Consider the following 17,690-nt stretch of genomic DNA (forward strand, 5'->3'; position numbering starts at 1 on the left):
TGCAGCTGTCTGACATTCACTTTAATGTTAAAACTTTGTTTGGTTTGTCAGCTGCTTGTCTTTTTTTTATACACATCTTTAAATTAAGGGCAAACATATACAGCTTCATCTTCAAAAAACATGCAGCAGTGTAAACATGAGGTCTACCGAGATAAAAAGTCGTAGAACTACAACATACTGGCAGAGTCTGGGACAAAACTGTCATGTCAAAAAAAAAAAAAAGGATGCATTTTGTCCTTCATAAATTAGCAAAGCTTAAATTTAGTGCTCATCAATCGCCATATTTAGCTGCTAAATATGCATGTTGTGTGTGAGTAAAACGATTAAAACCCAGAAGAAATAAATATGAACTGACAACATGTACATAATAATAATAATAAAAAAAAAAAAAAAAAAAAAAATTAATTCCTACGCATGACAGCTCCTCTTTATCTGCCCTTCCAAAGAATAACTCGGAGAAACAACGACTTCCTACTGTCCTGGAGAGGCCAAACAGGCCACTAAGAAATTCTGCACCTAATCTCGACTAGGCAGCAACAGACGACCTGACAGACAGCTCGTAAAAGTTTACAATTCATCTTGATGTGACAAAAGGCTACCAAGGTAGTCAGAAACGGGTTAGTTTGAACTATAGGGCCAGTCATGGAGTGCACAACAGAGTTTAAGTAGGGATAACCCACTATCGTTTAGGAAACAGAACTAAAGTCACCGTTGGCACACACACACACACACACACACACGGCCCTGCAAATCCTCACGTCCACAGCAAACGCCATGCTCGACTACCTACCAGCTCATTTGGGGGTCACATGCCATGACACTGCATTTCAACTTTCTCCTATGGTTGCACATGTACATGCCAGCATATGCAATAATCTTAATGTAGTAGCCAGCAACCTAGGATAACAGGCCAAGTTAGCAAAACCTGAGTATGAGAGAACACAAACACACACACACACACACGCCTTTGTCGCTACATCGTAAAATCCTTGCAGCTAGAAGTCAACACGCATACAGTCGGAAAGGCAATGGGGGTCCACCGATTAGACAGTAACAACCGCCTCCTGTGTTGGTGTTCAGCATCACACCGATACAGAACCACTTTTCAGATCAAAACTCTATATTTATAATTACCAGATGAATTATTTTAGTCCTGGGGGTTTCTGTAGATAAGAGATCAGTGGATACAACTATTAAGCTTCTATTTTAACTAATATATATGAAATTAGTGGACACCACGCATCATGCAATCTGTTGATGATATTTAAAATCAAGTTTGCTGCTTTGGTCAGTTATATGGGACTCTGGCGCTACAATCGAAAAGACTAGAAAAACCTAAAAAAAAAAAAAAAAAATATATATATATATATATATATATATATATATATATATATATATATATATATATATACACACACATAGGCTATGGACAGAAATATTGCACCATCTCACAATTTAAAATGTGATTCAAATATTGGATGATGCAACTTAACAAACCTTCAGCTGAAATGTGTTGATACAGACTTGATCACAAACTAAACCTTTGTCCTCCCTTTCTGCCCTTTTTTTTTTTTTTTTTTTTTTTTTTACATGAGTGGATCACTAAGGCACTGGTGCAAACAGTCCTGGAAATAAAAACTTTGTTCTGTGCACTAAATGTACCCAACACCACCAGAATCTCACCTTGCCTCTAGATACAGTACACATCACCGCCTCACTAACAAAATGACGGCATCGTTTCCGAAGAACCTTTCAATCATCCATATTTCTGAAACATCAATTAACTTAAAAAATAACCCAAAATCCAACAATTGATTCTGTACAAGCTTCAGGAAGAATATATGTTTTGCTAAAACAGTTTCTTTTTCATGTTTATTCAACCAATAAAGAGCACCATCACTTGGTGGCCTTCTTGTCGAGCTGGAAGAGATCCAGGATGTCCAGCATGGCCTGTCTGATGTTGGCGCCAAAACGATGTGAATCCTGACATAAAGCAAAAAAAAAGAAGGAGATTTTAGAAAGCCTGTTCATATGACAATGGACATAGAGGAATCAGAATTGCCAGAAAAAAAAAGAAGAAAAAACTAGTGAACTTACAGTTTCTGGACTTGAGTGTTTGCTGGAGATGTGGAAGTTGATGAGGTTCTCACCAACAATGATGTAGGAGACACCGTAACCATCATCAGCCACCTTGTGGACAAAGAAAAAAAGAGGTACGATTTTAATCTCAACCGTAGTCACCGTTTTTACAACATTTTTTACTATATTTCCAATAAGTCTGACATTTTAACGTGTACCAATAGACTTTTAATTTACCCCAAAAAAACATAAAAACCGGTGGATGGAAAAATACTTGGTGTTACATGCTATCCTTTAATCAGAGTGAAACAAATAAACATAGGAAGGCTGAGTAACCCTCTTTACACCGTCTTTAAATGACTGTGAAAGCTGATAAAGAACTTACTGGACCAAATCCACCTCCGGACGACACATATTCTGAGTGTCTGACCAGATCAAACAGCTCGGTCTGCTGCAGAGGAGTCTGGCTGGTGGACAGCCTCCACGGCTCGGACAGGACCTACACATACAGGAGACACATTAAACTCACTGCTCAGGGGAAACACAAACCTTCCTCAGCCCAGTTAGTTTTTGTCAAAGTCGACCACTCGACGTATTTTCATTACTGTATGAAGAAACGAGCAGATCCCGTCTGTACATTGCCTCTTTTTCAAAAATAAATAACAAAACATCATGTGCCGAGTCACACTGGTCGATCACTTTGGTGGGGGGATGATTTACAAGAGCAACTACGACAGCTTTAAGAGCACTGATCCCACAAACACCTGCAGCAACAGCTCATACCTCCTTCAGGAAGGCCGAGTCCTCTCCCAGGTATTTGGAAATCACATAGAGACAGAAAAGGTGGCGATCGATGCCCTGTCCCGTCATTGCCAAGCGGTACATGTTTTGATGCTTCTCTGCCGCCCCTTTAAGCAACTTGAGACGCTCTTCTGTCTGCATCGATGGGAAGGAAATAAAAGTGAAGCGTGACAAATCACTGAAGAGCATGATCTGCCTACTGGAATAGCAAGTCAGTCAACAACAATCAGTAGCATGGTAGTCAGAGGTGTGGTGCGTTGCCGAGATTTAAACTTACTGTCTCATCTCTGATCATGGAGCGAACAAAGGCACAGGTCTCCATGGTGCAGGAGCGCACGGTTTCTGTACGACCCTCACGGAACAGACGCGTCATGGAGGCTTCGTATGTCAGGCAGAACTTCCCTTTGTCCTGTTAAAAGAGAAGACAGATCAGCATTATAAAAGAGAAAGCTGTTTTACAAATTGTTAATGAGTTAATAGTAGATTTTTGACACATTCATAATTGTAAGTGACTTTTAGGAGACTTTTAGACTCAACGGTGGCACTAAATAACAGAAATACCATATTTAGACTGCAATACCAGTTATTACCAAAGGTGCTACATACAGTAAATTAACTGTCTGAAGTTCAACACCAAATCCCATGTGTAAATTTTACTGAGCAATTTTTTTTTTTATCATCAAATTAACTGTAAAGTGAATAGGGCAACAGCCTCAAACTATAGCTGAACAATGTTTTGATAAAACCATTCACTGACAATGTTTGACTGTCTTCAGTGAAATGATGGCTGGCTAGTTGTTACTGCCCTCTGCTGGAAATTAGGAGGAGTGTGACTGGAAGGTATCAGTCCCTGCTCAGCAGAAAGCTCTGTCACAAACCCCACAAAGTTGTTGTTTAAATCTTTAATAATAAAACAACATACAACGTAAATACAATTCTTCTGCAACACAATATACTTTAAATGACAAACAAGAAAGCAGTGGGGTGAAGGCACTTACTCTGTAGTGGGCCAGCTGTAGGGCGATCTGGATGAAGGCATCGGGACTGGTGCGACACTTCTTGATCAGCCCCTTTCCGAAGTCACTGAAGGGGAAAATGTGACTGTCCACATCATCTGCCAGAGTCCTGGCGACTGTCAGAGAGCTGTCAATGATCTCCTGGCACTAGAGAACGTGATATAGTTGTTTTAATTAGAAAATGTAACTTGGCATGATTGTCAATATATTTAGAAAACATTTTATGAAGTCAGATTAATAAAATGTAGGCCTAGATCAATTATTAGACAAACATTAGTCATATTAAATATTACTTTTTACATTACATTTTTAAAATGAAGTAAATAGACGTCAACACTGGTGCACATAGTTGAAGCAACCAGCAGAGGGAAGCCACGGTCTGTGAAAATCAAAGTGTGTTGTACAGTATGAGACCTCATCAGTGATCTCCCACTGCAGCCTCTGAGGACCTGGCATGTTGGGATGGGGCTCCCCAACGCAGTGACCTTCCTCAGTATATCCAAGCTTTAATGGGTCCATGGAAAGCACTTGCTGCAACAGAGTCACGTTTTACCATTACTGACTTCATGTTTCATGTGTTCCGATTGTTGTTCTAGTTGAATTTATTACTTGTGTTTTCCTTGAGCCAATGACAGAAGGTATACTGAAATATTCATTTCATGCAACATTCCTTGTGACATAATTAGATGCTGGTTTAACGCAAAGATGTGAAATTCATTACGCAGTCGTACCTCCCACAGATGGCCAACGATGGGAGCATCTGCCCAGGAATGCTCTGCGTTCAGTCCCATAGTGCCATTCTTAAAAACGATCAGGTTAAAAGACTTGTCAAACCAGCTAAAAGAAAACAAAAAAATGAACACCTTAAGTTCATATTACTACAAGCTCATGGAAAATCAGCCATGAAATGTATCAAGTTATCTACCCTACCGGTCATAACATTTTCCGTGGAGCAGGGACTTGGCATAACTGTCCAGAGACTTGACTGGGTTGTCAGCTTCGAAACGCTGCTCGGTGTCATCGAGGGTCACAAAGAAGGCTGCTTTCTCAATGGCATCCAGAGATTGCTTGTTCTTACCACGGATGAAGTACGTCTCGCGGGCAGTTGCCCAAGGGGTCCTAGAGAAGGTAAAAGAAAAGAAAATCTGCTGTTGATACGATGCAAAAAGCAACTGCATGATTGTAAAATATATTTAATAAACTACTCCTAGTTTATTAAATTCAAATAAATTCAATGCAGGGCTTATTGTAGCAGAAAATGGGACTTTTGGGGAATTTTACAGCTACTGAAGTGCATTCAAGTTTCTCAATTCAAGCGTGAGCATTTATTTCCTTGTCACATGCTTTACTACAGAACATCCACAAAAAAACAACAACTTAGAACTGACTGCAATCAGCTCTCCTAAAAATATTATTAAAAGTCAAATTTAAGTGATCCTTACAAAAAATATCTCCATCCTAAAAGTGAGAAGATGATCAACAGCTCACATCTGTCAGAAAACTGCAATATTGATGACTCTGCAGAATAACTTAAAATAACACACAATAACAATAATTGTTATTTTAAGTTATTCTGCTTTACAAAGACCAGAAACCTCCCGGAATCAACCTCGGAACATACTGTAATAAATGTCCATCTACAGAGAGTATCTCCTTACTTCCTCTCGGGTTAGAGTACACGATGTGCATTGTGTGGCTGCTGCTCGCTCATTCGGTAATACCACCCACCTGTCCCCTGCAGTAAGTGCAGCGAGTCTCTCCTCTCCTGGTAAGGACTCCGACTTGTCTGCCAGGATCCTCGCCATCTGCTGCTCTATCTCCCGTGGCAACAGCAGCCGACCGTCATAAAACATCCACACCTTGAAGAATCGGCCCTTATGGTACACAGCTATGTGTTTGCTCTCGATCGTGTGCTGAAGGATGTCTGGGAGAGACGAGACGAACCAAAGGAAAGACAAAAAGAGGAAAACGTGAAAGACAATTGGCAAAGTGTTGGGGTTGGTGACAAGTAGAGTATATTCATGTGTTAGTGCATGTGTCTTTGTGCAATGTAAAACATGTACACCACATATCTTGTGAATAACGGGTATATAAAATCAAAAACTCATATCTCTTTGAAGTAACCAATTCAAATGGGAGCACAGACGTCGCATCGTTTTACTTCTGGGAAAAGTACAGGTGCTAGTAACCAGTTCTTTGCCCCACTAATAAAATGATGTGATATCCACAGAATTCTGTTAAGAGCAAACACTTATTTGAGTGCTGTTTTTTTGTAGTGTACCGTGTGCTGGTAGAGACTATCCAGTTCAGGAACTAAAGCAATGGGAAGTGCAGGAAGTGAGATGAAAAAGGAAAGTAATTTGGGATCAGGGATGTGGTTGGGAATACAATGAACTTAGACAATGCTTGTTTGAGCAGCACTGTGCACAACCAAGAGAAACCAATTCCAAGCTTTGTTTACTTGTTATCTTAACTGCAAATTCCTAATATTATTTTTGGTGACACTGTGTTTAAACAAGCATTGACATTGTTACAGACAAGGAAGAGGAAATACTCACGCTAGGAACAGCCAAAAGAACAACCTCACATCCAGATAATACTTAGCCTACTGTGCTTCCTTACTGTCAGTACACCTCCAGCAATATTACTATAAATATGGACCCAATATTTAAATGAATTGGCTCTGGCTTAGTTCAATTTAACAAAGCAACTCCCATCCCTCGGTTTACAAAAAGCCTTAAAACCACCTATTACAACCTGACGGGTAAACTTCAAACTCGTATCATAACATTTGTATTTTATTAAATCGAGAAATGCTTCATATATTTAATACAAAAGCAAAAGGTTTTCAGAATAAACACTGAATAACACTGTCTGTCTTATGCATTTTGAAAAATTTCAAACAAGTTATAAATCTCTTCTGTCCTCTATAACGGCAGCGATAAAAACACTCAAAGTACAAAGTATCTGATTATTTTTTTGACATTTTTTTTAATGTATTAAGGTTGGCCCATTTAATCCAAAAGTTCCAAGTCTTACCTGAACACTGTCACCGACTTGTCTTCTAAAACCCCAAAACTAAATTTCAGTCACATGCAAATTAGTCCTCGCATGGACCAGCACACATGCATTATTCATTCATAGAGATCAGATTCCTTCCAACTCAAACACATGGACACGCGTCCCAAGGAGAAGTACAGTAGGAGTAGTGTGGAGGAGACGGCACTGCTAAAGACTCTACCTGTGTCTACACCTGGGACACGAGTCGTGTTGAACATACGCTCGTATTGGGCTGAGCACATGGGAATAGTGTGTAGGAGCATGAGCTGAAAAGCAAAAGGGGAGAGTCAAACACAAAGAGATGACAAACTAATTCACTAAAATCCCCAGAGAGAGGCAGCGGACAGAAACATCTACATGGACAGGAGCATGGATGCAGGGCAGACGGAGTGATGAATGATTGATTTGATAAGCAGTCTTAAAGGAAGGAAGAGGGACCTCAGAAGGCTGCCAGGGAGAGAGACATGAGCAGGGTCCAGAAACCATTGGGTTGCCATTTCAATAGCCACCAGCAAAGTCCTGATGTAACAGCAGGATTTGAACTACAATGCAGGTAATTTTAGGACTTACCAAATGACTTCAGTTCATTTACATATTTATAGCTATGAAATCCAATCAAATTTGGGACTGTTTTAGGGCTGTGCTGTTGACGATGTGTATATGAGTCATGGTTTCCAATGGCTGTTGCCACAGCAATGACTAGGGTCACAGGGTCGAGGAGTCAAGAGGGGCGAGAGGGGTCAGAGGGCACGGCGGAGAGGTGCCCTCCTCTTACCTGTCTCCACACCAGGGACGCGGGAGGTGTTAAACATTCGCTCCCACTGAGCCGAACACAGAGGAACCTTGTTCGCCAGCAAGTAAATCTAACGCAGCGTCCGACACGGCGAAAGGACAAAACAGTAAAACAGAGACAACCGAAGGTGAGTGTGGAACAGAGTGAGCTCATGCATCTGTTGTATAAATGCATACAGCTGGTCTTTGCAAGAGAGTAAAGTGTGCATCTACACAACATAATGTGCAAATCTAATTAAAAATTTGCACCGGAGCATCATGCAGGTTGGTAAAGGAAAAGGACTGATGGATGTGCGGGAAAAGATGACACTACATTGTCAGTTAAAGCACCAGCATTCATAAAGCCTTATTCACTACACGTTCAGAAAACACCTGTGACCTTGCTTTGCCGGTAATCAAAGCTGTATTTCAATCAGCAAGCAAGGACTGGCTCATTACAAAGTCAGAGGTAGACACAACGAGCTGAGGATGATATCAGGCAGCTACATAATCACGAGTGAGATTGCGGACGACAAACTTACTTCAAACTATACAAGAAAAGCTTGTAAAAGATAAGTAGCTCTCATTGTAAACAGAAAAAGACAAACACACTGAGATAACATCTATTATTAACTCGTGAATTATGAGTGAGGAAGTTAAACATTTACATAGAATATATTCGAATGGGCTTTATATTACGTGTGGATTAAACTAAGTTAAATCATTAAAGCAGTGAAGCAGGGAGACAGAGGAGCTCTGTACTCACTGGTTTGAGCTGAGCTCGGTCCAGTTTTCTCCTGTAGAGCATGATCGCATGGATGGCATTACCTGCCCTGGCAGCCTGGATGGAGGTGGGGATCACGTATAGGAAATCCTGGAGAAAAAGAAATAAAAATGTTTTGAGAAGGTGAACTCGATAAGAAAAGTGTTAGTAGTTAAAAAAAAAAAAGTTTTTAGTTCCACCATTGAATCACATTAAACCATCTCACAGCCAAATTTCCGTCTTATCTGAAAACCTTATTTTTTGTATTTGCACTTCTGATTGCCAAGTAGTCGATTAAGTAATACAGTTTTAAATATTTACAATCATAACATACACATTTGCCATGTTCTTTCCTTTTAACTTACCAATCAATATATATTGATGAATCAATATAATGTCAATTTTACAATAGCAGCATAAAGTGAAACTGCGGTGGGAATTTGGAGCTTGTTATTTGTAGAGGACACAACGACCATGTCCAGACTAAAACACAGGTGCAAGTTGAACTGCAGCTTCTGAGGACACAGAAATGGGGTTCAGGTCATCAAAGTCATATGATCGACATTGATGTAAACAACATCTATTTATACCCGTCCGAAACCTTAAGTGAGCCTCTTTGATCTATCAGTTGATTCTTTGCTGTTATTTTGGTCAAGGACTGTATGCATACAAACAGCAGCTATCGTGACCTGCTATTTCAAGGATGTCGAGTGTTGTTCCACTGAACCCCATACCAAGTCTACCGCTTTCAATTGCAGTGTTTTTGTGATATGGATGTGAAAAGCAAGAGCAGGGATCCATTTTTTGTGCTATGAAGTTTGATGGTGCTGCAATAACAATGTCACAGTTACACAGTCTGTTTGACAACTGCAAACAGGCAAACGGGTGCACTGACCCTCCCCTACTTTCTCTCTCATTCAGGCAAAAACATACAAAGGCTTGACTTGTGGTTAGCGATCCTGCCAAGTTCACAGGGGTGACGATCACAAATCTGACACAGATTTGGAGCAATCAAACGCACCACAAAATAAAGACACTTGTCATCTTATTAATTATGAACTCTTTATGTGTAATTTTTGAATCATTTGTCACTAAAGCTGCAGAGTTGACACACCAATTTATTACACTGTAAATTAAATATAGTAAAATTTGCCACTTTATGCCATATTTTAGACATTCTAGACTTATATGTAACTTATAACCACACATATTGGAAACAAATCGTACCTGTACCAAAAACCTAACCGTCTTATTTGAGCTGATTGTTCCTAAATCATGTAAATACTGTTGCAGCTTCATCTTCAACTGAACTTCTTCAAATTTGAACTCAACCTTCTTCATTTGACTTTGATTGAACAGAATATTGTGTTGCATTTGTTTAGTTTTGGACAGATTAGAAAGCTTTATTAAAAGTCTTACTTAGCTTTTAAGAAGGAACATTTTTGCAGCATAACTCTACAACAGTGTATGAAAGCTGTGTACAGTTTGGTAGCAAATGTTTTTCTATATAAAAGGTAAGGATTTCCACTTGGCAACATAAACCCAAAGGCATCTGTGAGCTGAAATGTACTTTTTTTGCTAATTTCTCAGGGGAACTCATTACAGCTAAAGTCTTACAGTCTTGGGATTCTCAGCATCTTGGCTGGCAAAGCTACAATGACTGCATAATAGCCTTTCACAAATTTCAACAGCTCTGTGTGTATGCGCGCGCGTGCGTGCGTGCGTGCGTGTAATTTTTTTCTAGCGCTGGCAAAAGGTTCATGCTCACATGGCGGTCAAAGTATTGAAAGGCTTTTGGACTTTACTCCAGCGTCATGATAAACACTACACACCTTCAAAGACTGAGTCACAATTGATGTGGGGAATCATGTTGCTTAATCTTTAAACAGGGGGCTATGTCACTGTTTGCAAAGAGAGATACTAAGGGATGTCTTACCATGGCATAATAGTTGCTGTTGACCATGATCGGTCCACGGCCTCTCAGGTAAATATACTCCTCCCACCAGTCACTGACCTGTGCCAGACAAAGAGAGAAAGGAGAAAGGAACATAGAGTGACATTACTGGCTTTTCAGATCGAGGCTGATTCAAGACCCAGGACAGTGTCCAAAACTGTGACTAAAGAGTGGAGAGGAGTGAAAGGGAGAGGAATTCTTTTCTAACTCACATAGTTGGATGCCCACCAGGACTTGAGTTTGAGGTACCACTGCAGCCTGGGTCCCAGATTCTTCTCAAAGTCTTCAGTCAAGCCCTTCATCCGTTCATACTGCTCGTCTTCCATCAGTGGGCGCACTGACTCCAGGTACTAAAAACACGAGACATTTTTTGAAAATCAAATGGTCCATTATGAACAATCATAAATGTGCAATAAGCAGCGGTTCCGAAAGGCAATGACAAGTAGAAATTACCCTTCTGCAGGTGTCCTTGACGGAGGGAAGGGGTAGTCGAGGCAGTGAGTTCTGGAAACTGTAGAGCATTGGCTTTCTGCCAGAGAACACCTTCACTAGCACCTGGACAAGCAGAACAGATAAGGGAGATCGAGGGCAAAGGGAATTGGAAGTTATTTTTTTGTTTCACTGGGAAACCTACAAGTCATGTGGCAAAGTCCAAACACATAACCTGAGGGTTAATATTAAAAATGGGCAAAGTAGCACTTCTTCCAACAGTTGTCTCTTATCAAGTACTAAAGAATGCAGACGTAAAATTCAATGTGAATAAGAATACCGCTGTGACATTATACTGAACAGAGGAGCACAATCATTGTCTCACCATCCACACACGAGTAGACCAGGACACGGAGCCATGGCGTGAATGCATCCAGCCATGCCATGACAGCAGGCACTTCAGGACATTCCTCATAATCATGATTATGGTGACCCACAGGCCTGTGCCCACCAGAACTCCTCCAACTATCCTCTGGCTGTCTGTGGACATGTATCGGCTGTGGACAGCGAAAGAGAGTGAAGTGGAGTCAATACAACAGAAGAAAAGCATCACTGTAACTCAATTAGCTGTACACTGGACACAAAGGATGGAAAATTATATTTACTGGGACTCAAAGTGATAACGGGAACTATTTCATTATCAAGCTTGGACAAATGAGCAATATAAGAGTTTGCACTATAACAACACAGTGGAAACACAGGACAATAACGGTTATATAACAATCATGAATAATAAACAACCCATGTCCTTTATCTTAACAGGGTTATATCACCCACACACATTGTGATTGCTTAACTGTCAACAGTAAAGTCCCAAACCTTAATTACTCAATGTAGCCATGTTTACTGATAGTACATTATATATAAGTAACATGGCTTTAATTTGTAATTCCAGTGTATTACAGACAGGTGTTCTAACCTTTCACAAAAAAAGGAACTTTTACTGAAAGTGAGACATTCCTCAAGGTTATAACTTTAATAACGCTGTCGTAAGCAGCGCCTTTGATTTGATGGAAAATCCCCAGAATTGCTGAACAGAAGAGCATTAAAAGGTTTGTATGAAGAGACAATATTACTAAACATGATAAAAAAAAATTTGCAAACATTAAAATAAGGTGTGGTGAGTAGTTGGAACAAAATATTATTTGGAAAGAGACTATTTCACAGTCTTTAATTACACCTAAAGCTGCCCCTGAAGAAGGTACTGGAGAAAACCGACTCGCAGGAGGCTTGTGCAGTAACGCAAACATTTTATAAAAGCGTGATTCCACAGTCATTGCTATGCATTTGTCAAGCTGAATCTTTCTTATCACATAAAACATTTCATCCATGCATGTTATTGTTTCTAGCCAAACTCCTGATTCAGAAATGGGTTAGTTCCCTCTGTATTTGTTCAGCTATTTCCTCACTAACCCTGTGCCAATTTGTAAACAAATGGTGCTTATATCTACACTTGAATACAGCTTGCATTATAAAAAAATAATAATAATACAAACGTTTTTATCTTGCTTCTAGAAAACAGGGAAAATAAAACATAAACCATATCATCCTGGGACAGCACCTCATGACATCAGTGGCCTTACCTGATGGGTATGTGCTGGCCCAGCTTGGCAATGAAGCCCAGAGATGGATCCAGCTGTTTATATCTATTGAAAGACATGTAGGACACAACCACCACCATGAACCCACCCGGGCTGCCCGGGTACACACCAGTCATTATCCCATTCTGTGGAAATATAAGCCAAACGGAGGGTTACTAAAGGTCATTCAGGGTCTCAGGTGGAGAAGAATGTATAAAATTACACACTTCATAACATGCGGTCTTGGGTAACGCATGTTAAAACATGTGAGTTTTCATTAATTGCAGTCATTGAACAAAATAGGAACGCATGAAAACGCTAGTAGGTCTTTGGGTTAGAGTTAGTCAGTATGACTGTGTGTAAACAGACAACTAGGCCAAAGACTAGAACAGACAGGAAGGTTACCGTCACTGTTGTGTGACACTATGTGTGAGAGTCGTTGACCTTTTACAGTGAACAAGTTCATGCAACCCAATAAACAAATGTACGGGACAGGAGCGATCAACTCAAATAGATAACATTTCTTGTGTTCTTATGCTGTAGTTTATTAACTGTACAGAAAAGACCAGTAACTGTTGTGAGATACTAGCAGGCAACAAAGCTAATATAAGGGCTCAGTAAAAGCTGAACAAATTTTCCCATAATGAACAGAAAGCCTTTGCTCTTCCATATGTTTAACACCTCTTACCTTGAAGCGAATGAACCTTTTCTTCCAAGAGTGGAGGCCAGACAGGTAGATCTGGCGTAGAGCCTCATGGCACAACTGCAGGTCGATGCCATCAGGGCTGACTGTGAACTGAAAGGCCACAGCCTGGTGCGCTTCTGCCATGGTGGCTACTACTGTATAGAGTCACTGAGGGGAAAGAGGAAAGTGCAAAATAATAACGTTAGCCACGTGGGAAGTCTCAAAATATCTATGACAAAAGATACGAGGACGATGTATGATCCTCATCTCAGTCGTTGTTTCGCATAACATTTTCTCACTTTGAATCCACGTGGATGGCATCATCTCTTAAATTGCTCACAAAGTTGGGTTAAAATGGTTGCCGACTTTAATAATAATCCCGTCGCAACAAATAGGAAGGTCCGATCACCACATGCTGATATCTAGATAACACTGTGCGTAACTGCTGTCAGACAAATATCAGAATTGTCTTTCATTCTGATCAGCTTCCGTCACTGTTCCTTGAAATCACAAGTCCTTACTCATCGACAGCACTGATGGTCACCTGATGTCTGACATTTAATCAGTTTCAGGCCACTGAGTGGTAAAAGATTCTTCTTGGATTTTTAGAACAACACTAGAGTTAACACAGTTAGACGGATAACTGCACAATTACTCACATTATGAACATGTACAGACAAAATTGCTGCAAGGTTTAAGTGAGGAGCAGTCAAAGGCACAACTATGGCACAATCACTTGACTAAGCTGTCATGTGAGGCAGCACTGACACTCACACAAATATGAATAAAAAACATAACATCACATCCGCCAAAGAAGTACTAAGCACTACACAAATGACCAGAGTTTTCTGTTTTCCTGCATTAAAAATGCTTCGTTATGATGATTATCAACAATGAGTGGTTCAACAATAACAAAAGCTGCATTTCCTTTATTAGGAAACGTTTTGATTTAATAAATTTCTTTCACTAATGAGCTTGATGTGTACATTTTTGCATGCAGTTACTATATCAACGAAACTGGTTCCTGCAAGCCGACTCCAAAGATGATGCACTGGGAGGAGACTGTGTTGTAACACCCGCCATTCATCTCTGAACTGGTTAGGTGGATGTGTTATCTTATAAATCCCTCCAAGAGAGCTGATGCTCAACAAAATATGACTCGAGGCTCCCTTTTATTTGAAATCTGAATGTTCTAGTCATTACAAGTTTGAATAAGGTGTTTAAAGGAATGAGATGTTTTGTTTTTTTATTTATTTAATAAGGTAAAGTAGATAAGAGGGGAAGATGGTGTGCAATCAAAGGAGAGCTAAGTGGAGACAGACTTTAAGCCTTTAGAGGTGGCGTGACAATGTCTACTCTTGCACTGCACACTTCTAGATACAAAATCTTCTCATTTAAAAAGGAAGCTCTGGGAAGTAAACCTGATCAAAAAGGAGTCTGGTCTAAAGCTTGTATTTTAGCAAGTGAATCTTCTCTGTGCTTACCTTACCTGCTACCTGAGACTGCACAGCTCTTGATGGTCTTGTAACTGGCTATATTAAGATCCTGTTGGTATTTTTTTTTTTGCAAAGGTCTTGGCTAAATATTTAATAAATGTATTGGTTCCTTATGCACAAGTAAATTACAACGATTGAAAGCCCTGCATCACTTTAAGTGAGACATGAATATGCCTGTGACGAGTTGCACACATTAGAATAATAATTTTAGGCATATTTGAAAAGCTATTCTGTAATTCTTCTTCATTCAAATGTAAATTGCACAGCTAGAGCTCAATCTTCAATTCGATTTGAATTTGGCATTATTTTGGTCTGTTTGTGTAGGTTATGCGTGCATAGTTGTCATGGGAACTGCTGCTGCAACACGGTTACTTCCCTAACCATCTTAAAGGATGATTTCAGAAATATGTTACCTCCTAATACAACTGACGCTTTCCCTCCTAATGAATATGGCGGGATTTCTAAACATGCAAAATGACCAGCATATTTCCGGTTTTACAGGAACATGTCTTCATTTATAAATCAAGTTAGTTCAGTCTTTATTTCACTAAAGACAGCTCCGGTAATCTGCAAAGCTCGACTTCCTATCCGAGAAGGGACCCCTTTTTATTTGCAGAGTTCGTTTCTTATTTAATTCAACAAAAGGCACTCTGAAAGCAGAACACGTCGTTTCTACGTTTGTAGTCCTCGGAAGGAGCAGCATCCACGGAGCAGGGAGAAGAAAAAAAAAAGCATTTCAGCAGCCAGTCCCTTCCCCCAGCTACTTTTCCAGCATCACATGATCCACCCTGTGCTGCAGAAACTGGGGGAAAGGTCGCAGCGCTGCGCCGCTTAAATACCGGTTAAAAAAAAAAAACTGGGTAAAACTGCCAGCATTAGTACACACAAATCATCGTATGCCAGCAAGTAGTCAGTTATGACTACAAATGAAGCCACCGAAAACGTACTGTTTGCTTTGGATATCGTGTAATCGGCGTTTGTTCCATTTCTGTACTTCAAAACATGCAAGACCTTGTCCATTAGTCATGTCAATTACCCTCTGGTTTTCACACGCTTAGTGCTGACGATCTGCATTATGATTGTGACCGCAAATCCCACATAATTAAAACTTTTTTTTAATTTTTTTTTTTTTTTTTTTATAGATATCACTTACTAAACACCAGACACATATTCAAAAACCAACTGTGAATATATAGGCTACATGTCTGGTGCTATATCAAATATCCAGCCCACGTGATATGCGTGTAAACTAAGTGCTATTTATTTCATTTAAGCTGTCAGCGTTTTCAGTCTCACCTACATGAAGTCAAGCTCTTCCCAAGGACACCACGACGAGACGACTTTTTTTTTTTTTTTTTTTTTACTGACCTTCACATTGCAGGTGACATTCACACACATACCTGTAGCCTTCTCTCATTGGATAGTTTAATACAAATCACAAACAATAGGGCCCCGTCAGGCACACGCATACCATCTTAAATGATGACCCAGTAATATGTATTGTAACGGAGGTGCCAAGAAGTGGTGGCCAGTAAATGACCTTTACTTGGGACATCCGTATTATGAACAACACCTCAGGAGTTTAATACAAGATCGCCATAATATATATAAAAAAAAATTATTATTTTTTTTTTAAATCATAAAAAGGGGAAATGTCTAACCTAATGAACATATTCATAGAAGTCTTTTCAACAACTATTCCCGTAACCTGCTGTGAACGCAGCGGATCGTTGTCCCCCGAGGCACGACCGTGATCTTCAACTATACACTTGATTTCTCGCTGCCGACAGGCCAAACAAGCACGCAAAGCCTCGCGGTTACGACAATACGATGTCAAGACCAATTTTCTGTACACGTAAACACAGCCCGACTCGAGCACAACCGCGCCGACTGGGAAATGCAACCAACTGGCATTTAAAGCGCAAAGATCACTGCAGCCTGGTTTTAGTTTAGCTTTTGGAGGCTGAATGTTTATCTCCCTCCTCCTCCCTCCTCCCCCCCACCCCAAAAAAAAAACAACCCTTGCAGTGACATTTGCATAGCTACTTCCGAAATAGCAGCAAAAGAGAGAGAGCGAGAAATGACTCGCAGTAAAAGAAAAGACTCACCGAGGCTTTCTAGCGGTGTTGAGAGAGCGGAGCTGTCTGTTTTAACGAGGATGTGACACGGGGCCCGGCTGTCGGCTGCTGCCGCTGTAAACTCAGCATGAATGGGAGCGCAGACTTGTATACACGGACTGCCCCGTTTTTGCTGCGTCACATTTATTTCCTGCTTCTGGTGTCCTACACACGCACACACACACACACACACACACAACAAGTCATGGTCGAAACAGCACCACCTTGAGGTCACTTATGCCATAGGAAAGGTTGCATGAGGACACCAGGGATAATAAAAAAAAATAAAAAAAACTTGATGCAGGAAATGATATCACGGAAATGGATAAGTTTCCATGCTCGTGTTGAACAGTTCATGGATAAAATTTGAATATCTATTTATTTTAACCCAACAATGTAATGGCATGTAGTCAAAAAAATTTACAGGGAGTGCTGCCACAGTATATATTGCAAGGCAAAATCTCTGGTGATTGAACATTTTATTATTTGTTTCTTTAATATATCAGCCGACCCTGCAGTCTAAAATGACAACTTTGGAGAAAATTCAATCAGCATGCACACAGATGAGCCACAACATTGGAACCATCTTCCTAATATTGTGTAGGTCCTCCTTGAGCCAATAAAACTACTACTATTGCCGGACTACGGAGTCCACACGACATCTGAAGTTGTCCTTTGGTACCAGGCACCAAGATGTTAATAGTAGAACCTTTAAGTGAACCTTGGTTGCTCATGACCCTGTCAGGGGCTCCTCACCCGTCCTCACCATAGGTGAACTACTTTTGGTAGGTACTGCAAACCAAGCACACGCCACAAGACCCGATGAGACCTTTTTTTAATCTATCTTTGGTCACCAATAGACTTTTTTTTCACACCAGA

General features: G+C 40.3%; 1 protein-coding gene across 2 annotated transcripts; it reads right to left on the reverse strand.

Annotated features, from left to right (window-relative positions):
- cpt1ab (carnitine palmitoyltransferase 1Ab (liver)) lies at positions 1–16,915 on the reverse strand. 2 transcript variants are annotated; one of them, XM_069701855.1, is made up of 19 exons: positions 16,803–16,915; positions 13,202–13,366; positions 12,517–12,659; positions 11,259–11,430; positions 10,898–10,999; positions 10,657–10,794; positions 10,427–10,504; positions 8,494–8,601; positions 7,138–7,222; positions 5,625–5,820; positions 4,827–5,015; positions 4,628–4,733; positions 4,311–4,427; positions 3,879–4,043; positions 3,158–3,289; positions 2,863–3,015; positions 2,465–2,578; positions 2,098–2,190; positions 1–1,983 (listed from the first exon to the last, which is right to left on the reverse strand). In XM_069701855.1, exons 2-19 carry the CDS (start codon positions 13,340–13,342, stop codon positions 1,897–1,899), a joined length of 2,319 nt encoding a protein of 772 aa, XP_069557956.1. In that variant the 5' UTR covers positions 13,343–13,366; positions 16,803–16,915; the 3' UTR covers positions 1–1,896. The 2 variants fall into 2 exon arrangements, with proteins under 2 accessions (XP_069557956.1, XP_069557955.1); XM_069701854.1 differs by lacking the exon at positions 7,138–7,222 and adding an exon at positions 7,732–7,819.
- Positions 16,916–17,690: the final 775 nt, after the last annotated feature.

This window comes from Brachyistius frenatus, unplaced genomic scaffold (assembly GCF_029030835.1).
Source record: "Brachyistius frenatus isolate BFR_SWC_R1_liver_20210118 unplaced genomic scaffold, ASM2903083v1 Contig_39, whole genome shotgun sequence".
Taxonomy (NCBI): domain Eukaryota; kingdom Metazoa; phylum Chordata; class Actinopteri; family Embiotocidae; genus Brachyistius; species Brachyistius frenatus.

Excerpts from the sequence above, each read along its gene's own strand:
- cpt1ab (XM_069701854.1), bottom strand. The coding sequence starts at position 13,342 with ATGGCAGAAGCGCACCAGGCTGTGGCCTTTCAGTTCACAGTCAGCCCT. Across the intron at positions 12,660-13,201 it reads AAAGGTTCATTCGCTTCAAG|AATGGGATAATGACTGGTGT; the intron begins GTAAGAGGTGTT and ends ATATTTCCACAG. Across the intron at positions 4,428-4,627 it reads TCGTTGGCCATCTGTGGGAG|CAAGTGCTTTCCATGGACCC; the intron begins GTACGACTGCGT and ends ACTCTGTTGCAG.